This window comes from Panthera leo, chromosome D3, assembly GCF_018350215.1.
Source record: "Panthera leo isolate Ple1 chromosome D3, P.leo_Ple1_pat1.1, whole genome shotgun sequence".
In the NCBI taxonomy this organism is placed as follows: Eukaryota; Metazoa; Chordata; class Mammalia; order Carnivora; family Felidae; genus Panthera; species Panthera leo.
In genome coordinates, this window is record NC_056690.1 from 7,844,585 (window position 1) to 7,867,194 (window position 22,610).

A 22,610-nucleotide genomic window follows, 5' to 3' on the forward strand; every position below is an offset into this window, starting at 1 on the left:
TAACAAGTCTGTACCTAACAAGGTGTGGTTATTTCAGTTGTCAAGCTTGCTAGACTATTTCTGTTGGCTATTCACTAAACCAAGATTACTTCACATTACCTTTTAATTTTTTTTAAAAATTTATTTTTGTTGGGGGGGGGGGGGCGGGCAGAGAGAGGAAGACACAGAATCCGAAACAGGCTCCAGGCTGTCAGCACAGAGCCCCATGCAAGGCTCAAACTCACGAACCATGAGATCATGACCTGAGCCAAAATTGGGACACTTAACCAACTGAGCCACCCAGGTGCCCCTCAAAACACTACTTTAAAAAAAATCCACCATTAAGACTTTTTATTCTCTTGCTAAAAATAAGTACCCAAGACAACTTCTATAAATCCAAGAGGAAACATCAAACAAGCTGTTTGAAGCTGAGATCATATGCAAATAAATCTCAGTTTTCTAATTTAAGACAAACCACCCGCTGCTTAGTTTCTGTTTACTATCACCTGCCAGCCTGTATTTGAAGACTTCTTTCAACCAAATTAGGGATTTGTGGACGAGGTTGAATTTCTGGAGTTCATGGTCTGATGAAAGGTACAGGGTAAGTGCTCCTACAGCTTCAGCAGGGGTTGGGCTTTCACTGGTTCTGTGGTGTGGTAATGATCTGCTCAGGCTGCTTACTGTGAATTATGGTTAACACCAACCCTGGGCTCTGTAGGCCAACAGGAGAGAAGGGTGTCTGAAATATCCACGAGGCTTTGGTTTGTATGCTTTGACCCTAAAATCCAGAAAAGGGGGGAAGGTATGTTTTTCTTCACAACCAGGCCAACTTTCTTCTCTATCTGCCCCCACTTGTAGATCCTGAGCACTTAAAGGCAGGTGTGCTACCCACTGCAGAATCAAAAAATAAAACCCAACAGGACTCAGCTGAGAAGTCAGGCATTTCTTACAAACACACCTGCCCACTACCAGTGGGAATGAGTCCACAGCTGGTCTCAACACCACCCTGGTTAGAGTTAGACCTAAAAGAAAAGCAATTTCAGATCATTCGTGTCCCAGGAACCTTTCTGCATAAGCTCGGGTCAGGTTTCTCATTTGCTGGGGGGTAGTAGAAGAGTTTAAGATCAGACCTAGTTCAAATTCTGACATTAGCCACTTCCTTTTTTTTTTTTCAAGTATCAAATATTTTATTATCACTTTTTTGGTAACAGCTCTATTAAGAGACATTCACATCCCAAATAATTCACCCACTTTTTAAGTAAGCTCTACTCCCAACATGGAGCTTGAACTCATGACCCCAAGATCTAGAGTCCCATGCTCTTCTAACTGAGCCAGCCAGGTGTCCTGGCCACTTTTTAAGATCTTAGACAAGTTCTTTAACTTCTCAGTTTCTCCATTTGCAAAGCAAGGCAACATCTATTTCAGAATGCTAGAGAACACTAGAAAACACTCGGCACAACACCTGGTCATAGTCAACAGCAAATCTGTAGTTAACCTTACTGGGGAGTCAGCAGCAAAGGTAGATCACTGCAAGGCTTTGAAGGTGCTCCTGTCCCCATGTGAAGAAAGGTACTACACCAGGCGCAGACACCCATTCATGCTGTACCCAAGTGAATTAGAAACTGGCTAGGACAATGTAAGCAAAAGCATTTTTTAAAATCTAATTTTATTCCTAAAGTTCAAATTAGCTAGCAGTAGCACTGAAAATACACTTTCACTATACAAAACAGTGTAAACTGGTTACACGTGAATAAAGAGTTTAACACACACACTTCTCTAATGAACGAAGCTACAGGCAGCCCTTACTCTAAAAAGCTGTACCTGAACAGAAATGGATGTGTTGAGTCTAAGGCCCTGGCAGTTGACTATAGAATGTCCTTTGTTCCCAATTACGTTTAAACGCAGAAATAGCAACAATGTGGAAACTTACATTCATCAAATAGTAGCATTTAAAATATACACGACTAATAAAGTGAACATTAGAGAGGCCACTGCTCAGCGTGTACCGTGTTGGCCACTTGTGGACAGTGATCTCATCCAAAGAACAGAAGTCTCAAACATCTGAGTAGTTTAAGTTAAAAATAGGATGAAGGAGAAATAAGAGAACAGGATAAGTGTTCTCCAAAGGGAGCAGTAGCTGACGCTGTAAGCAGTCTGACTTCGTCAGCAATCAGTGATCATGGACATGGGATGAAACCCAGCAAAACCTGGGAAACGGCTTGTCCACAGGCTGATAGGTGCATGGCATGGACCAATGTTGCCACAACTTAGGATCGAATCTTTCTGTCCCTAGTAGTGAAAATAATCTTTAAAAATAGTCTCAGCCTCTGAACAGTGTGTTTCCAGTCCCTTCTGTGCATTGAAATGTCTGGGATCAAGCTTGGGGCGAGCGTCCTGTCGGGAAGAACCTGGGCTTCAGGACTTGAACACATGCACGGCGCGCACCACGTACTGCCGGCAGATGGGACACTCGCTCATGCGCTTGCCGCACTTGGTGCAGGTGACCATGTGCCCACACTCGAGCAGGACACAGTCGATGACGGCGTCCATGCAGATACGGCACAGGCTGTCATCTTCCTCATCCTGCAGCTGCAGCCGCTCACCATCTGAAAGGCAACAGACAGCTGGGGCTGCAGGCACCGCGCTGCCCGACGGGCGCTCAGCAGGCATCTGGGGTGACCGCAGCGGCCGTCGAATGAGCCCAGGGTTGTAACTTCTCTGCACCTCAGTTCCCTCTGCTGGAAATGGCAGTGATAATAATGTCTGTACCTCGTATTGTGGAGAATAAGTGAGAAATGCTTAAGGCCAGCTATGAAATGCCCAACAAATGTTACCTACTGATTTCTGTTTTTTGTCTGTATGTAACTCCAAGTTTTTGCGATAAGGATAAATTACTTCTGTAAGTGAAAATGAGGAGACCCAATGTTGCCCTACTAATGGGCCTCAGAGAGCACGACTGGAATTTCCAACCCAACTGTGTGGCCTTGGGAAAAGTCAGTGTCCAGAGCTTCATCTCAGTAGGACCTTTATTTCCACACTGATAGAAAAGTTATGAAGTACATCAAGCAGCCTGTACCTGGGGGAAAGTTTAGAAGTATCTCAAAAACCAACTGTATTCCTGGTCACCCAGGTACATTTGGAGTCTCTCTAACTTGAAATGAATGGATAAGCCATCCTTGCTGTGTGGCCCAGGTTGGGTTCTGAGAAAATCCAACCTGGGTTAAGAAAAGTGCTGAATGAATTTTAAAAAGTTCACCTCAGCCTGAGATTTGTCCATGGAGCTGTGGACACTGAGGCTTCCCTTTCTACAGCTTGTAGAGGGGATCAATATATCACGAATACAGTTAGAAGAGGAATTCAACCTTCAAGGGCCAGTAGTCTCTGGATTTAAGAGAAATAACAATGCCACAATCAGGAGATTCTTGTAAGCCAGGGGCTGGGGACAAAGGATGCATGGGATGAGACAATGGATGAGCCAATGGAGAAGACACTAGAGGGCTACTGAATAAATCAGAGTCTAGGCTTTGGTCCCCTCTCCTACGTGGAAGTTTCTTTCCAACTCTTACAAGTTCTGAGCATAAAGCAGAGGAGCCAGGGTCTGTCAAGGGTATTAGGTAAGACTGTCGGGGTGAGTCTCAACCTAAGTGGCTTCAGCCAGTCAAACTAGGGAAGATTCCAGCTGTGCTCACAACAAAATGAGTATTCCACACACCTGGAGATTGGGCCAGGGAAAGGGTAAGCAGTGAATCAACTGAAAAAGGCACTTTGGCAAACGTGCACGTCACGGCTTCCTCTACCATAAACTCCTGGGGGGGGTAGGGGTGAGGACGGCTACGCGTGACCACTGTTCACCATACGCAGCTGGCACTTACACTTGCTAAGTAAACGGGCTTCTCCCCTCACTGCGAGGATTCCATTTCCCAGCCAAGGCCTGGGACCTCTGAAGGCTCTGAGGATTAAGACCTGTGTATCTGCCACTGTGGCATCACCTCAGCAATAGGGATGCCATAACACTTACTGTGTATTCTGGGCATAAACCTGTTTATCAATAATTGCTGTATTATAAGCAGATTTAAAGACAAAAGACTCAAGATGGAAAAGTTAGTGATGGGAGGGCTGTTTAGATAGAAATAGTATTTGTCGGTCTAAACACCACCAAAATCTTTTCTCTTGCCTATAAACGCTCTATGGCTTGGCCCTGTTACTGGCTGAGAATTTCTGCTCCACGCTTCATCGGTCAATAGTTGAAGAATTCTTAACCTCAGCTTTTCACAACTTACACAGAAACCTGATGCTTGATGCTAAGAACTACTTAACATCTTGGCTGTAGAGAATTTCTTTTTCCCAGTTAGGATTTAAAAGCTACCGAGCTAACCGAAGTATTGGCCTGCCAGAGGGGTCAGTGAGAAAACACACATTTTTAGAGAGACAACAAATTTCATCAGACTTCTCACAAATTATGGCGAAGAAAACGAGACTGACAAACGATTACCTAACTCACCTGCCATTAGTGATCTCAGAGCCAACATCACGTAATAAACTTACTACTTAACAGATCGACAAACAGGTTCCTGCATCTAATTCGCTCAATAAAAGGGTAGTTTTCGCCAAAAACGTGCCTTCACTGTGGCAGAAACAGCCAGTTTTTAAAAGCCAAAAGAAGGCTACCAGAGAGGCAAAAAAGAAAAAAAGAAACCTACATGACTTTTGGTTTTCTTCATTCTCTTTGTATAACCGGTTTACTTTCTCTACCAGCTCCCATTTCTCACAACAGCCAGAATAGTTGACAAAATTCCGAGCCAGGATCTCCTTCAGCTGTCGCACGCTCATCCCTTCCACCTCGTCAAGGCTCGACAGGTCAGAGAGCGAAGCTCTCACTCGCTTCTTGGAGAGGCCGGGCATCTGCAATCACAGAGGGCTTCCTGAGCTCCATTCCTGCAAGCACAGACCTCCCACAGCCAGGCGACTGCATGCTCCCCTCACCCCGCAGTCCCACTGCCCTCCCACCCCCGGCCCTGGTGTTCTTCCCAGACGTCGCGTCAGTTCTTGAAGTGTCTTCTAGATGATGCTACATTCAAACCAGAAGAAACATCCTGGGCTAATGTGGCACATGGCCGCATGGGCACTCTACCTGCCTGCCAGGTTCCCCTGTCAAGGAAACCAAATTTGACAGGAGCTCTCACCCGCTCCTCCAAGTTTTCTTCATCGTCATCATCCTCATCATCTTCGTCATCTTCATCATCATCATCATCATCATCATCTTCTTCTTCTTCTTCTTCTGTGTTTGCTGAAGCTATTTCACTTTGCACCTACACACATAATCGATCTCATCAGGTTAGGAATCCTATTATCCTAACGGCATCCACCCTGTTTGTCAATATTTAGCACTGGAGAAAACCTTTCCCACAGATCCTCCCCGAGAATGACCCCAACACCTGGCATACTCCACAGTGACCTTGGGCTCCAAAGAGTTGGGCCCTACATGACTTCATAAACAACTTACCTTCCATAAAGTTATCTCAAAACCCATATTCCTTTGTGTGTGTGTGAATTTGTAAAACCTCACCAGAGTATTAACTCCCTGAGAAAGGTCCTGTCACCAAATGCCAAAGCCCTAAGTATATGTAACTGCACCGCATTGTTCTCAAAGGACCTGCCAAGGCTGGTCTGAGACACAGAGACAAACTAAAGTTCCAGGTCCAGCCCAAGCAGCAGGGCCAATTGATTTGAAAGACTTCAATCCCACTACAAGAACTTAGACATTTTGACTCCAAAGAATGGTTTTTAGACTTCCTCACCGAGGGCCGTTGCTTGTTCTAGTTTTCAGAAATGCCTCCACAATCAGAGGTACTCTTCTTTAGGAAGAGCACAGAGACCTTCAGCATGGGTTATGTGCCATCTTTCCTATCTTTCTCTTCAGACTTGATTTTGGCCATAGCTCTACAATACTCTAGGTCAGTTCCCAGCTTCAAACATTCCACCCCACTCACTGGTTCACACGCACCATGTCACAGCACCCAAAGACCCACACCTCCCAAGTGGGGTCCTATAACCAAAAACGGCACAAAAGTCAGAGGTGTCGTATGTTTGCATCATTATTATGCCAGCTCTCATTTGGAAAATTAATAAAATTCCTAGCTTGGACTTCTCTACTTTATGACCATTTAGAGGTAGGTAGGCCCGATTTCCCTCTGCTTTTAACTGCTTTCTTCAGAGAAGAAAATTAAATGTGGAGAGAAGTGTTCAAAACAATCCATTCAGTATTTTGGAGTCATTCATACGTACAAACTGAATATTAATTACAAGCCCTTGCAGGTTATTCACGCAGAATGCCCAAGGACCCCACTGGGACAATATTCTACCGTGGCATCTCTCTGAAATTAGTAAATAATCACATCCTTTGACTAATTCAGATGGCTTTCTCCCATTATCTAAATTAGAATTAGAGCAATTTTACTGTCGCAAGGCAACGGGGCATTAGGTTAACTTACTGTATCGTGTACGTGGTCCCTGACAAATGAGCCTACAAACATTGATGCACTACTTTTCAGTCATTAGTTTAACAGCATTTCACGTCTTGGGAAACTGAAGCAACTAGAGTCAAGAGACTGCTGAGCTTCAGACAGCTGACTCTGGGGCTCCCTGCCACCGAGGCTCTGTGCCCCCCAGGAGAGCCCGCGTGCACAGGAGTCAGAGGCGTGTGCAATCTCTGCTCCCACAGGGGCTCACGAAGCCGTAAAGACCCCACCGCATCTGGCCGAGCAGACACGCCAGGCCCTTGGGGGGAATCCCAGCCTCGTACCTGTGCCAGCGCTCCAGATGCCAAGGTCCGGTCTCCACCCATAAGCTCTCCCTGAAACGAAGACACGGTAGCGGAAGGGGCTGTGTAGTTTGAAAAAAATGAATGTGTGAAAAAGCTAGAAGTCTGGGACTGTGAGGAATTCAGACTGCTCGTGTCCAAGTCGTCCTCAGAGCCCAGCCCGCGGTGGCAGAGAACGAGATCTACCAAGTCTTCCTTCTCCCGACAGGTGTCAATGGGGATGTTTCGAAGAATGAGATACTGCCGGAGATCCTTGACTTTTAGTCGCATTAACTGTGGGCGCTGAAAGGCCGTCTCTTGTAGTAAGTGACAAGTGGAACATCTACGGAGATTGTCTTGTAAGACTGAACACACGGAGCAAAAATCCTTCTTGCAGTCACAGCACACATGCTGGAGAGACAGAGACAAGAAGCAGTCAATGACAGCCACCTACAGGCCCCTGGGAAAGCACTAGTTTTCTTCCCGCCTTCTAGAAAATTCAATTTTAGTTCTTCTAGAGTCTCCCATGGCACCTGGCTACTCTCATAGCCACTTCCGTGTTCCCGAGGCCATGAAAATCGAAACACTCCCTGCTCAGGCAGTTTGGATCCACAGAAGTTCAAGAACAGCCCTTTAAGAAAAACACATACTTTTGTGTTAATGAATTAAAACCTTTCCACCCCTTGGTGCAAACATGTAATTAGCAGAACAGAGCTGACTCGAACCACGTGGAGCAGAAAGCACCACCACAAACTTCCTGCTCTTTTCCTATGTGAAATTCCCCATTTAAAGACAAGGTGGGCAGGGGACCCAACACAGGGAAAAGGAAAGAGAAAGACAAATGATCTCTCAAGGTCGTTCCAAGCAAACAAAGGATCTCACTATTCTAGTCACCTGTACCCTGCCGAGGCCTAATCACACTCAAAGCCACTGCACAAGCAAAGCTTAGGGACGACACGAAGACGTGACCCTTTCTACTTGCTGCACTGTTCCCACCAGCTAACACCTTGTTCCCGAAGTGTTTCAGAGGACTGAACTGACGATCAAAGACTGTGAGATGGCCTCACAATATGATGGTGCTCAGAAAAAAGGACTTTCCGTCCTAGAGAAAATAAGTGTTGTAGCCCAACTGTTTCATGTTGAACCTCCACACAGTAGTTACCTTACACTTATTTCTTCACTTGAGTGAAGAAGGTGGATAGGGATACATTTTTTGGAACACGAGGTCAGTTACAGTAAATCACCTCTGAACAAAACTGCAGACTAATGAAATCCCTTGCTCCAGAACACAAGCATCATCAGGAGGAATAAAGCTTACAGAGCTCAGAAGATGCCTGAGTAATGTGAGAACAATACCTTGTCAGGACACTTGAGCAGTAATACAGTCCATTCAACTGAGCACTTTAAAAAAAAATTTTTTTTTAACGTTTTATTTATTTTTGAGACAGAGAGAGACAGAGCACGAGCAGGGGAGGGCCAGAAGACACAGAATCTGAAGCAGGCTCCAGGCTCTGAGCTCTGTCAGCACAAAGCCCGACGTGGGGCTTGAACTCACAAACCGCGCGATCATGCCGTGAGCCGAAGTCAGACGCTCAACCGACTGAGCTACCCAGGCGCCCCTGAGCACTTTTTTAAAAGAGAGAGAGAGAGCACACTCCTGAGAGTAGGGGAGAGGGGCAGAGAGAGAGAGAGAGAGAGAGAGAAGGAGCATCTTAAGCAGGCTCCATCCTCAGCACAGAGCCCAACACGAGGCTCGATCCCACGACCCTGGGATCATGACCTGAGCTGAAACTGAGTCAGAGGCTCAACCGAGTTACCCAGGCACCCCTCAGGTTAATAAGAATTTTTTATATTTTTAGGGTGCCTGGGTGGCTCAGTCAGTTAAGCGTCTGACTCTTGGTTTCGGCTCAGATCATAATCTCATGGTTGTGAGTTCGAGCCTCACACCAGGCTCTGCACTGACAGCATGGAGCCTGCTTGGCATTCTCTCTCTCCCTCTTCTCTGCCCCTCCCCATCTCATGCTCTCTCTCAAAATAAATTAAAAAAAAATTTTTTTTTTTAAAGGTGGGAATGCTTTACATAAGGTAATAGGAAAAACTTAAAAAGTTTTCATATTTTTCACAAAAAGATTCACTAGTATTCAAAATAACATACAATCAAGAATTGTGATGTTTTTATAGATAACATCTCACCCAACTCACCTTCTTTCTAAAGACTGAAAATGAAAGTCCACAGGCTTTGCAAACTATATTAGGCCCTTCCGTAGGTGCCGGTGGGTAAGTGGAAAAATCAGCATTTGGTGCAAATCTGAATGGACCGGTGCCTCCTGCAAATCCTGACTGCTGGCCCCGGACAGCTCCAGTTCCCATGACTTCATTCAGCAGCCCACAGCATGAAGCCCACATAGACGTGGCACCCGCCTGGAAAGGGACACAAGTAGAGACCACAGTTGAAAGCTGAGTGGAACCTGGGCTCTCTAGGAACTTCCGGGAATGCCATTCTGGAGAGGCTCATTTGCCCTGAGTAACTTTGAGATTATTCTTTTAATTGAGGCAAAATTGGTATATAATGAATTTTGGATGTACACAATTTAATACCTGGATGCACTAGAAAGCGATCACAAGTCCGGTTACCATCCATCACCATACAACTGAGCTGCTTCGCCCATTTCGCCCATCCTCTTACCACCCTCCCCCCCCCCCCCCCCCCCCCCCGCCAGTAACCAGCAGTCTGTTCTCTGTGTATCTGTGAGTGTGTCCATTTGTTTTGTTTTTTAAATTCCACATGTAAGTAGAATCATACAGTATTTGTCTTTCTCTGCCTGACTTATTTCCCTTAGCATAATTCCCTCAAGGTCCAACTGTGTTGTTACAAATGGGAAGATTTCCTTCTTTTTTACAGCTGAGTAGTATTCCACTGTATGCATTAACCACATAATATCCATCATTCACCAATGGACACTTAGGTCGTTTTCCTACATTGGTTATTGTGATAATGCTGCAATGAACATGGGGGTTGCACAGATCTTTTTGAATTAGTGTTTTCATATTCTCCAAGTCAATACCCAGAAGTGGAATAGCTGGATTACGGTATTTCTAACTTTTCAAGGACTCTCCATACTGTTTTCCATAGTGGCTGCGCTAATTTACATTCCTGCCAACAGTGTACTAAGGTTTCCTTTCCTTCACATGCTCTCCAACACATATTTCCTGTCTTTTTGATAATAGCAATTCTAGTAAGTGGGAGGCAAGATCTCACTGTGGTTTTGAAAGATCATTCTTTTAAGCATCACAAATTTAAGCTCTTTGGAAAGAGATCATTTTTTGGTGTTTTCAAAGAATACTTGGCAATGGGTAAAATCATGACACATCATTAAACAAAAGGAAAAGATACAACATATACCCAATTTTGTAAAAAAAAAAAAAAAAAAACAAAAAAAAACCCAAAAAACTCCACACACACTGAAACAGATACACGTGCATGCACACACATGAATGACTGAACAGAAGTACAGGCTGTGTGACACGTGGGATATGCTTACACCAAAATAACTGCTTGTTGCTTATCTGAAATTCAAACTTAACTGAGCATCCTGTCTTCCATCTGGCAACCTTCAACTGGGGCCACTGCACTAGATAGCACAGCAGAACGGCTAAACGTCCAACTTCGGCTCAGGTCATGACCCTGCAGTTTGCGAGTTTGAGCCCCACATTGGGCTCTCTGCTGTCAGCGCAGAGCTCACTTCAGATCCTCTGTCCCCCCCTCTGTCCCTCCCCCACTTGCATGCATGCTCTCTTTCTCTCAAACATAAACATTTTTTTTAATATATAAATTCAAATTACTTAATTTCATTAAACTTCTGTTCTCACTCACAGCCATGCCTAATAAACTATGGCATATACAATTTTTTAATTTTTTTTAAATGACTGGGAAAAACATCAAAATGCCAACTGAAGCTCTGGTTTTTAATGTAATTTGTATACATTTATTTTCTCCAGCTTTTCTCTACTTTCCAAACTCTTTAAAAAGAATACATTGCTTTGACATTAAAAATATATTTTTATAAAAGCAGTGATCCTATCTTTTCAAACGGAAAATACTAAACACAATTTCTGATGACTGGATAACCATCATGACCTTCCAGGGTGTAAGGATTATTTGTCACTCCATTTGAATGTCCTGAAATTAACGTATTGCCTTTTGGGTTTTTCTCTAGTCTCTTCCCTTTCTGAGAGGCACCACTGCTAACATTATACTCACCTCCAGCAACCCCCTTTATTACTGCAGACTCACAAAGCTGATAGCCAAGCATGTCAGAAGTATATATGAAAATATATTTTCAGTGAGGGCTCAAGGTACTTTCCCAAACAAAAGTATAAAAGCTGTAGTGTTTGGAACCAATGAACTTTTTGCCCCTTGTCCTAATTCTTAAGCATATTCTAGACTCTAGATAATGTGATAGGTAATGGAAGTCCAGGTGGATGAGATCTTATTAGTTAAAATGGCCACATACTTCCATATTTTATTATCTAACTCTATCAAACATTTGTTATTTGTCCAACAAGCTCTTAAAAATGTTTTTTCTAAACAACCTCAAAAGGCTATTTAGAATGCTACAGAAGGATCATGCTATTCTTGCTACTTCCCACAAGTAATGCTACATCAAATATAGGGAAAAGAGAAGGTAAAGCAATAGGAAACCACAATACAGGGTTCAAACAGTCTCAAGTAGCAGGGTCACTGACGTGAGTATTATATGGCTTCACACCCTATAATTCTAGAGAAACAGTGATGCCTTTAAAAGTCAGGTTAATGGGGCGCCTGGGTGGCTCAGTCGGTTAAGCGTCCGACTTCGGCTCAGGTCATGATCTCGCGGTCCGTGAGTTCGAGCCCCGCATCGGGCTCTGTGTTGACAGCTCAGAGCCTGGAGCCTGCTTCGGATTCTGTGTCTTCCTCTCTCTCTGACCCTCCCCCATTCATACTCTGTCTCTCTGTCTCATAAATAAATAAATGTTAAAAAAAATAAAAATAAAATAAATAAAAGTCAGGTTAAATTATAATTAATAGTTCATACCTTTAAACAAATATATACCTCAGGCTTGAGAGTCACGGTATGTTTAAACATAAAAATATGAAAATCCGGATTTATTAAGTTCACTGAAAGTGAGTGTTCTTTTCTGTGGGGAGCACAGCACAGTATATGGAGGTGACAAGTCCGTCTAGTTACCGTGCTACAAACCTGAACCTAATGTAACATTGCAGGTCAATATCAATAAAACTGTAAAAACACATTTTAAATGAAGCCTTCTTTTAGCAAAAGATTTATCCTCAGTGCTTTAAACAATGAGCTCTTGGGGTGCCTGGCTAACTCACTTGGTAGAGGATAGGACCCTTGATCTCTGGGTCGTGAGTTTGAGCCCCACATTGGGCACAGAGATTACTTAGAACACGAACACACACACACACACACACACACACACACACACACACACACAAAATGAGTTCTAAAAACTGAAAATGTTTTTAAAAATTCAATGTGCAGTATGCCTGAAACTAATATAATACTGTGTTAATTATAATGAAATTAAAAATACATAAAATAATGGTTTTCAAGTTTACCATTGGGGGGAATAAATATAATTTGCACGTAACATTTTTGGGAAGGAAATACCTCAATTGCAGAAAGCACCACTGGGATAAACTCTTCTTCATTCCAGGAGTTTAAAGAAGTAAAGTTCTCAGTAAGCTTCTGCTTCCTGCTGGCCTAGCTACAATAGTTAAACAGCTGTGTTGGCTTTTATCCATAACCCTTCTGATTCCTGATGATGTGCCTCCGCAAACAACTGCAAGTTCCTTGTGGACACGACTCCCTCCTTGCACAACATCTAGCTCCACCACGACTGATAAGAAAATAACCGTGTAGAAGGTTTCTTCATATTACCTCTTTAAAGGCAATGTAATATTACATTTTGCATGCTACCCAGAAAGATCCAATTGCATCTTTTTGAGAAAGTATTAAAGGTAAGGACTCTAACCCAGCAGGCACGAAATCTCAGATGTGAGCTCAATAAAAAGCAGCACTGTCACATTTTGTTCCTTCTACCAGAAAGCAGTTTTACCAGAGTTAAGGAAGGATACACACTTTCAAACCATATAAATGAGTAGAATCATCACAATTCTAGGCTGCAAATATTCACAGCTCTTATGAATAGAAGGATTAATTTTGGGAAAACAGGTAGAATCCCTATACGTATATCAATATTGGGAGTAACAACTTTCTCCCACTCCTCGTTTCTATAAAGGGGAGGGAATTTCCTCTTCATTCCCCAGAAGGGAAAAGAACGAAAAGAACACTCCTATCTTCTTTTGGTCATCACACTACAAAATAAAAAAGCTCAAGCCAACCCCCAAAGTGTTGTCCCAGGCAAAAATAGGTTGCTACAACCTAATATTTAGTATAACTCAGCCAAAGACCATAGCAGAGGGAAAGAAGAAACACCAAAAAGAACTAGGTCTCAGCCTCATCAGCACTGAGAACTTAGACAAAATTTCCCAATAATACTCACACTTCAGGGTGACCCTACCTACTTAGACTATTATCTTCTGACAATAGCATTTGCAATACTCCAACCTTCTTCAAAGTTCAGAGATTTGCAATCGTGGAAGCCCCAGGCACTAATTTTACTTGAAGGACCTTTCTTTCCCATCCAGCGAATTTTTAAAAATTAACTTCCATTTCCCCCTTAAACCCCACGTTTTCTGGCACCCCAGTGCAGAAAGTGCAGATGATCTCTCTTCAGTGACTCGATCTCCCCAACTTCTTGGGAGCGGGGATTTTTAGTTCTGTTCCAGGGGGCTGCTGCCTTGGTCTCCTGCTAGGAAACTGCACAGGCCTATGACATGGCCCTGAAAACAGTGGTTGGACTCAACAGGGGAGCCTTAAAAAAATACCGATGCCTGGGTCCCAGCCCAAGATTCTTAACTGGTCTGGGTATAGCCTGACGCATCAGAATTTTTTTAAAGATTATTTTTTTTTAAGTAATTTCTACCCCCAACTTACGGCTCGAACTCACAACCGGGAAACTAAGAGTCACATGCTCCCCTGAGCCAGCCAGCCAGCCCCCACCGCCCCCCCCCCCCGAATTTTTTTAAGTTCCCCACTTGATTCAAATTACAGCAAAGGTTACAAGGTTAACACCTGCTCAGTTTAGGCGATTTCTGTTTCCTGTCTACAGGGTTTCAGCTGGAAAACCACTCTCAGCAGAGTGCTGACGAAAAGAGGCTGTGGTTACTTCCAAAGCCTGTACCTCTCCAGTTCCAGGACCAAGACCTCAGCCAAATGCTCCTCATAATCTGTGGATAATTTTTCCCTGCAGGAGTAGGACATGCCTCCACTGTTTCCTCTCCCTCTATGGTCTCCCCTAGTCCCTTCACAAAGGATTGGCTGAGTTTTTAACAATTTTATCTAATTGTTATATTAGTTCCTTTCCACATATTGGCCTGGAACTTTTGTTGAAATTTGGTGCCTTCTTTCATTTTTAATTTATTCCGTCATTTTATTTACTCTTTGCTTTTTGGCCCCAACTTTTTATTTCCCAAAGTACTCCTCTCCATATTTTCTTGTGTGAAATCCCCAACACTGGGAGAAAGAAAATGATTTCTGGGTCAAAAGCAGCCCTTGTTCAAACTATTTTTGTCCTTCACCTGCAAGTTGAAGAATCCATCCAGAAGGTGAATCCCCCCAGGCTTGTTGAACTCCATTTCCTTGCCCCCTTTAGTATGTTTCACCTTCCAGCACTTTCCCTTAACATCCCAATTTCCTCAATATTTTCTGCACGTCCCCTCAGGGCACAGGCATTCCTACCTCACAACTGTCACCTTGACGTTCACCTAATAATGCTTGAAGTGTCCTACACCTATTTTTCCCCTCTCAAATCTATCCAGATTTTGTTACTACTTGGGGTAACAGTCCCAATTTTTGAGTGACAGAATCTATAAAAGCAATTAGGGAAGTGTTTCAGAGAGCACTTTCCCAAGTTTACTGAATGTGGGCTCTTGAAGGGGGGGTGTGGAGAGGGAACATGCCAATTGATCCTCTGAGCTCTTGACTCTGCCTCTATGTCCCTGGAGCCCAGTTCCCGTGTCTCATAAGATATCAGCCAAAGAGCTTCCCTCTTTTTGCATCTTCCCTTTAAAAGCTTTAGATTTAGAGACCCAGGCTCATGTTCTTTCCCATGGTCTTCCCTATCCTTTAAGATCTTCCACCAGTTTAAGCAGCCTGCATTCCCTTATTTTTCCTTTATTCATTCTCTGTTCACCTTTTGGTAGTAAGACTGAAGCATATTTTCCAAACTATTCCACTTCCTCCTAGATTTTCTGAGCAAACCTAATTCCTAGACAGCATACAAGGCACAGCCCTTTGGCTTTTAAATTTGCATTAAATTCACTGAGTTGTTACTCTGCCCCCATTCGAAAAAGGTGTGATATTTACACCTTTTTTACGCCATTCATCTTTTGCTTATTAAAACAATATTTAATATTTAAGCCATTCATCTTTTGCTTATTAAAACAAAAAGCTACCCTTCCGTGAGTGAAGCCAAAGTCTGGATTTCTGAAAACTACAGCTATGATCTGGGCTTATGTGACTAACAATTCTAAATCCTACTTGGGACCATGGCTGAGAGCAAGACTCTACAGGCTAAACTACATGAATCCGAGAGGTTGGAAGGAACAATCTGTAAAGATGGCAACATTTCTTCCCTGGACCATAAATGTAGTTCAGAAATGGAGACTAACTGAACAAAACAACTATCTACCTATGCCTGGCACAAAACTAACTCAGGGAATTTAACTGTGTTTGCAGTTTATTTTCTACTCCTCAATGACTAGTGAAAATAAATGATTTTCATGATAATCTAAGCCCTTTCCTACATACCCCCTTAGGCCAAAATTGCTCCTGAATAGAATACTCATGGGACATGGCCTGCCTGGCTTGTATTAGCTAAGAACTAGGTATCATACTAAAAACTTACATGCTCCGTGGTAAAAAAAAAATTAAATTCTAAAGCCTCCTGTCTGGACTGGCCCAGACACCTAGATCTCATGTTATTCTGGTATCCAATGCCAGTTTTTGTGTTTTTTCCAAAGCCAGTACACCAAGATTTGGGGGTGAAGGGGGGCAATAATGACTTTTTTCACTCCCAATTTAGCACTAATTAAGAAATAATACAAACAGAAATTTAAACGTTTGTTTTACTTACACCAATTTGAAAGCATGACTTTAGCTCTGTCGCCTATTGGTCTTGTTAACAGGCCAGTCACCAGCACAGCAGACCAATAGTTGCTTGCCGTCTAGTTGACCACAATGCCACCACCCCACAGGAAGACAGATCTGAGAAAGTTCCAGAAAGTACCGTTTGCTTCCTGTGCTAAAACTTACCTACATAAAAGTTCTCTTCTTTCTCTGATAGCATAAATGCTGAAAGTGTTTGTCTTATATTGTTCCTTCCTAGAGGATGAGTTAGAAAGTATCTTCCCTCTGTAGGAGTACAGAGGAGGGGAGTGTATCCACAAATCTAAACAATGTGCATGCAAGTGGGACTGAGTTTCCAGTGCTCTGACATTTATTTCCATGAGACACCACCAATTTTATAAGCACTCTCTCAGATTCCTCAGATTCACACAATATAAGCCCACTCTGAATCATCATTTCAGTCAACAAAAGCAAGAGGAAACATGCTGTATCTTTGCAAAACCAAAAGCCCAGCCTTTTTTCTGGCAGAGTGCCAGAGTTTTCAAATGGCTTCAAGGTTCAACCATCTTTGATTGAGGGAGGGAAGGAGAGAGAGGGAGGGAGGGAGGGAGGGAGGGAGGGACGGAGATCTAATGTGCTTCTAGAATCCCTGCGGAGGTAAAATAATTCCAAAATGCTCAATTAAAAAATGTTTGCTGCAAATTTTGAATCCTATTCTAAACCACATCAGGGTGTGATCCCTTTTAATGATTCCACCAAATATAATAGTAACTAGGCAAACTAGAATGAAGAATTTAAAAAGCCATGCTGGTTTCCATGAAGACTAAATGACAGCCAATGAGAGAGAAAGTTGATGGATTTGAAAATAGCAGAAAACTAACGATCCTAGTCTAAATCATTTTTTTCTAAATAAGCTCTATGCCCATCATGGGGCTTGAACTCACGACCCTAAGAGTTGCATGTTCCACCAACTAAACCAGCCAGGCACCCCTTTATCATTTGCTTTTGATTAAAATAGGTAAAGAGCAATAATAATGCCATCTCCTAGGAGTTGCTTGCCATAACTCTCAATTAAATACATTATACAGTTACCTCCAGGTTTCAGACTGAAGAATATTAATTTTCTTGGATGTTGTATGAAGCTAACTAGGACCAAGCAGGAATTCAATTCTTCCACCAAGGAAAGTTTCGTCAGAGAATTCACTCACCATATGTGTTGTTTTCAACTCCCAACAATTTTGTTTGCTAAAACTCAACGTCCTTGTGTTAAACAACATGAAAAGATATTTCAAACCTCACCACTAGTGATGTAAAATAAGTTTTACAGTTTCCTACAGAACTTAGGACTACCAGAAGAAACAAAACAAGGCAGAAGAAACAGTTGAGATAATTATCAAAAATCTTTAACCTATTTAGAGCCACATGAGAAGAACATGCTCCTTAAAACGTGGGAAGATTTCTTACGGAAACTGCAACTGAAATAAAATTTGCAGAAATTCTGCCTTTTTAATTATCAACTGATCAGACCATACACCACAAAGGAGGAAATTCTACATCCTAAATTCTGATAGTCTAAATAGACTGATGTCTATTTAGGTCTCCATTTTGCTTCAAAAAATATCTATCTTTGCTACATTTTTACCTACCACCAAACATTGTTTCTAAAATTTCGATTCAGCAGTATCTTCCACTTCAATTGATTTTAAAGAACTTGATTAAAAAGTTCAATACTGGACCTGTCCCTACTTCTTTTCCTTCCACATGTAGTTCACTGATGGGCCACAAATTTAATACTCCTCAAGATACCGACATTCTTTGAGAATATCTACACACACACACACACACACACACACACACACACCCCTATTTTGTTTCTGAATCTTAACATAGCAAGATGATAATTTTCAGGGAAGATAGCTAGTTTTAGGTATTTTAATAGGCATTCTAAGTTAAAATATTTTATAACTATACCAGGAAGTTAAAAATAATATGTTAGGGACACCTGGGTGGCTCAGTCGGTTGGGCATCCAACTCCTGATTTCAGCTCAGGTCACGATCTCATGATTTGTGGGTTTGGGCAGTGAGGAGTCTGCTTGGGATTCGCTTTCTCCCTCGCTCTGCCCCTTCCCTGCTCATGCTCTCTCTCCCTGTCAAATCAAATAAATTAAAACAAAAATGTGAATTAAAAAGGTCTTACAATATCTTCATACTTTCACACACTGTTCGCAAAGTTATCTATTTCTGGGCACCTGGGTGGCTCAGCCGGTTAAGCATCTGACTTCGGCTCAGGTCATGATCTCGCCGTTAGAGAGTTTGAGCCCCCTCGTTGGGCTCTGTGCTGACACCTGGGAGCCTGGAGCCTGCTTCGGATTCTGTGTCTCCCTCTCTCTGTGTCCCTCCCCTGCTCATTCTTTCTCTCTCTCCCTCTCAAAAATAAACATTAAAAAAAAAAAAAAAGTTATCTATTTCCAAAAATCTTCCTTATTTCCTGAGGCCAGAAACATCCTTTCTTGCTCCTGAGCGTTGAGGTTTTGATACCTTGCATCATACTCTGCTTTGTAATGTGGTTGAGAAGGTCTTTTCTCTCTAGATTGGCAAACTCCTCAAAGGTGGACTGCATTTTCAATTACTCCCAACTCAGCAAGTCTCCCTCCTACCAACACACAATATTTGCTGAAATTTCTCTGGCCGCCTGACACTCCCTATCAATCCTCCACGGTCCACCTTGGAGGTTTTTTTGTGAAGGTTCTGTTTTAAGCCAGCAGTTCCCGCTTATTTTCCTTACCCACAACGAGCACACCTCTTCCCTGGGATTAGCGAAATCGTCTAGGTCTGAAAGAGGATCACCTTACCCCACTTGGTTGGAGTTCAGCTAACGAATCAACACCTGGATTGACTGTCGCGTACACGGAGCTCTGCAGAACTCTCGGCGATCAAGTTGAGAAAATCAGCTCCCAAAAGTAGGCCAGAGTCTCCCCGCTTCCCCTTTTCCTTAAACTTCTCACTCACTGATGTTCCCACGCTCTCACGCCCACCTTGAAGAACTCAAGCTGTCAAATTACTTGCTGCGTACCTAGTGGCGATGCAGACACATCTCGTTTGCTAGCGCTCTGGGTCACGGCCCCAAAGATAAGCCTGAAATCCCTCGCAAGGGCGCCCCGAGGCACTTCTAACCTGTTGGCCTGGCCCCAGCCTCACGACTCCCCGCACTAACTCCTTCTCCCTTCGTCCTGCAGTTCGCATCCTGCGACAGTCCCGCCGTGTTCCCGACATCTGGGTTAGTTCAAGGACTCGGGACGGGAGAGGGCACGCTGTGGGCAAAAGCATGGACGGCTGAGGCGGGAACTGGGTGGGGGGGGGGGGGGGTCTGCCTCAGGCCCCCGAGGGAGAGGACAGGGCCAGGAGCAAAGACGGGCCCACCAGGCTTGAGCGCGGGGGCCTCCCGGCCTCTCCCCGCCTCCTCAGGCTCGCTGCAGGGAGGCGCTGTGGGAGCTGGAGCGGTCCCAGAGCCCGGGATCTCCGCTCCGGGCCGGGCAGGGCCCGGACGCCGGCCCGGGACGCCCCTCAGCGGAGCTCTCCGAGGTGCCGGCGGGGTTCACCTCTGAGGCTAAAGGAAGGCGCTTCAGGCGTCCCGGCCAGTTAGGAGAGGCGAGGAGGAACTGCCCGGCCCCACCGGCCTCTCACCTTCATGGCCGCGACCGCCGCGTCTCGGTCGGCTCTGCCGGGGAACTAAGCACCATAGCAGCTCCTCGCACAGCCGCCCTCCTTCCTTCTGGGCGGCGATTACGGCGCCTCCCGCGGCGACCTAGCGTCCCGACGTCAGGGGCGTAGTCGCGCCCGCCTCACGCCCCCAGGAAGAGCGCCGAGCGGCGGCGCAGTCGGCCAATCCGGAGCCAGTCCTCGGGGGGCCGGTCACCAGAGCCAATGAGGTGGCGGGAGCGGGGCGGGGCCTCTGGCCTGCCGGGTAGGCGGAGGAAGACTCCATTCCGCCCTGAGCGGAGCTGGGCGGGTCTGGGCGTTGGCGGGCGGTACCCGCCGGGGCGGATTTCTTGGTTGGGTCGTTGAAATAGGAGTCAGCGTCCCCTGAGGAACCTGTGTAAGCGGAGGTTTAGCTTTGGGGCTAGGTGATGAAGTCTCCAGGGCTGAGCAGGCAGGAAGGGGCGTGGTAAATTTGAAAGTAGGTTTGAAGGCTTTTTTTTTTTTTTTTTTTTTTTTTTAATAGCAGTCAGAGCAGCACCTCTGGATTTCCTCCCGGGACGTTGAATCCTCTCACACTCGGTAATGACCTTAGGTCTCGGGAGGGTCTGGTGAGCAGAGCGGCAAGCCGCGCAAAGACGCGGCTTTAAAAGCAAGGTTTTATTGAAAACACTTGAACCAACGGTTCTCAAATCCCAGCTGCTCTTTTAGAGCGACGTTCAAAATAACCAAATGCGAACACAATGAGAGAATTCAGATGAGCCCTTGGAGTTGACTTTATTTAGAGAAAATTGAGGTTGTAAAATAAAGTATCGGTTTCTTCAGTCCGACTTGGTGACATTCCGTTGGTTTTCCCACACTTCCTCTCCCCTCGAACTCCACCGTATTTAAAGAAAAATACAGGATGATGTCAATTCACTCACCTCTCAAGAGGACCAAAACTGTTGTATTTCTTTTAAACAGATTTGCTTAGATGCACCATGTGGGATTTAACACAAAGGCACACCACTTCCTCAGGCTGCAAGAATACTTATTTTTTAGCTTCTATTTTAGCGTCCTTCTTTTTCTTCAAGCACTGCTGAGATAATGTCATCTAACTTCTTACGCAGTTCTGTCCCGAGTTTTCTTCTTTGGAAAAAATGCAAAGAAAGCCTTTCATTCACCACGTTGGAGCAGCAGCCGAGCTTCGCTGGAAAAGAGAGTATTAATTTATTCTTCTAATGATCTAGGCACAAAGAAACTCAATAAAAACTCCCTGGTAGTACAAAGCCATAATTCTCCCTCATAAGAAGGAAATCTGGCAGGCCTGCCTCAAAGTTAACGAAGAAGCACATGAAAAGATACTCAATGTCATTAGCCATTAGGGAAATGCAAATCAAAACCACGATGAGATTCCACCTCACTCCCAGTAGGATGGCTAAAATCAAACAGATGATTAGTGTTGTAAGGATGTGGAGAAATTGGAGCCTTAGTATATTGCTGTTGGGACTGTAAAATGGTGCAGCTGCTTTGGAAAACAATCTGGCAGTTCCTCAAAATGTTAAACGTCGAGTTACCATATGACCCAGCAATTCCAGTCCTATGCATAAACCCGGGAAAGATAAAAACATATGTCTGTAAACAAACAAAAAACACCACCTCTTGTACATGAATGCTTACAGCAGTACAATCATCAGAGCCCAAAAGTGGACAAATGTAAAATGTCCACTATTTGATGAATGGATTAAAAATGTCATCCATATAGCAGAATATTATTTAGCCAAAATAGGAATGAAGTAGTGACACATGCAACAACATGGATGAACTTTGAAAAAAAAAAAAAAAATGATGCTAAGTGAAAGAAGGCAGTCACGCAAGGTCACATATTGTTTGATTCCACTGGTATGAAATGTCCCTATTAGGCAAATTTATAGAGACAGGAAGTAGAGTAGTAGTTGCCAGAGGTTGAGGGGGTTAGAGAGGAATGGAGTGACAGCTAGTGGGCAGTTTCTTTTGGGGCAATGAAAATATTTTAAAAGTTAACTGTGGTGGGGGCACTCGGCTGGCTCAGTTGGTGGAGACGTGACTCTTGATCTCTGGGTGATGAGTTGAAGTCCCACAAAGGGCATAGAGTTCACATTTAAAATAATAAATTAAGTAAAATTAACTGTGGTGATAGTTGCACAACTGAGTAAATACACTGAAAACTATTAAATTTTACTATTTAAATGAGTAAATTGTATGGTATATGAGTTAAATCTCAATAAAGCTTTGATAATAATAGAGATGTTGGGGGTGCCTGGGTGGCTCAGTTGGTTTAGCATCCAACTTCAGCTCAGGTCATGATCTCACAGCTCATGAGCTCGAATCCCTGACCCGCATCAAGCTCTCTGCTGTCAGCGCAGAGCCTGCTTTAGGTCCTTTGTCGCCCTCTCTCTATCTCTCTCAAAAATAAATAAACATTTAAATAACAACAATAATAATAAAGATGTGTAGTAAAAACACACCAAAAAAGAGTTTATAAAACTGGAGAGTAGCCAGAGGAAGGTAATGAAAACAGCCAAGGGTACACCTGAAATGAATACTATGTTAACTATACTGGAATTAAAACAAAAACAAATAAATGAAACAACAACAACCACGGGTAGAGAACATTTTTTTTTTTTTAATGCTTATTTTTCAGAGAGAGGGAGTACAAGCAGGGAGGAGGAGCAGAGAGAAAGGAAGACACAAAATTCAAAGCAGGCTCCAAGCTCTGAGCTGTCGGTAGAGCTCAAACTCACGAACCCACGAGATCATGACATGAGCCAAAGTCCGACACTTAACTGACTTAGCTGCCCAGGTGCTCCAAGTATTGGAGAACATTTTAAAACTATAACTCTTGAGGCAAACTTATTTTGTGC

At 43.8% G+C, this 22,610-nt stretch overlaps 1 protein-coding gene and 1 long non-coding RNA gene across 3 annotated transcripts; one reads left to right on the forward strand and one right to left on the reverse strand.

Annotated features, from left to right (window-relative positions):
- Positions 1-1,626: 1,626 nt before the first annotated feature.
- Positions 1,627-19,841, reverse strand: RNF34 (ring finger protein 34). 2 transcript variants are annotated; one of them, XM_042910490.1, is made up of 7 exons: positions 19,717-19,841; positions 16,040-16,170; positions 8,981-9,199; positions 6,782-7,189; positions 5,163-5,288; positions 4,680-4,881; positions 1,627-2,585 (listed from the first exon to the last, which is right to left on the reverse strand). In XM_042910490.1, exons 3-7 carry the CDS (start codon positions 9,182-9,184, stop codon positions 2,395-2,397), a joined length of 1,131 nt encoding a protein of 376 aa, XP_042766424.1. In that variant the 5' UTR covers positions 9,185-9,199; positions 16,040-16,170; positions 19,717-19,841; the 3' UTR covers positions 1,627-2,394. The 2 variants fall into 2 exon arrangements, with proteins under 2 accessions (XP_042766424.1, XP_042766423.1); XM_042910489.1 differs by lacking the exon at positions 16,040-16,170 and having other exon boundaries at positions 19,717-19,840.
- A 197-nt stretch (positions 19,842-20,038) lies between these two features.
- Positions 20,039-20,952, forward strand: LOC122204279. Its single transcript, XR_006195584.1, has 3 exons — positions 20,039-20,128; positions 20,255-20,310; positions 20,838-20,952. It is a non-coding gene; the product is annotated as an uncharacterized LOC122204279 (long non-coding RNA).
- The last annotated feature ends 1,658 nt before the right edge of the window (positions 20,953-22,610 follow it).

Bases quoted from the DNA above. Each gene is read 5' to 3' on its own strand.
- RNF34 (XM_042910489.1), bottom strand. The intron at 5,289-6,781 runs GTACGAGGCTGG...TTATGTGTGTAG, and splicing joins CATCTGGAGCGCTGGCACAG to GTGCAAAGTGAAATAGCTTC. The intron at 2,586-4,679 runs GTAGGTTTCTTT...GTTGCCTTTCAG, and splicing joins TGAAGAAAACCAAAAGTCAT to ATGGTGAGCGGCTGCAGCTG.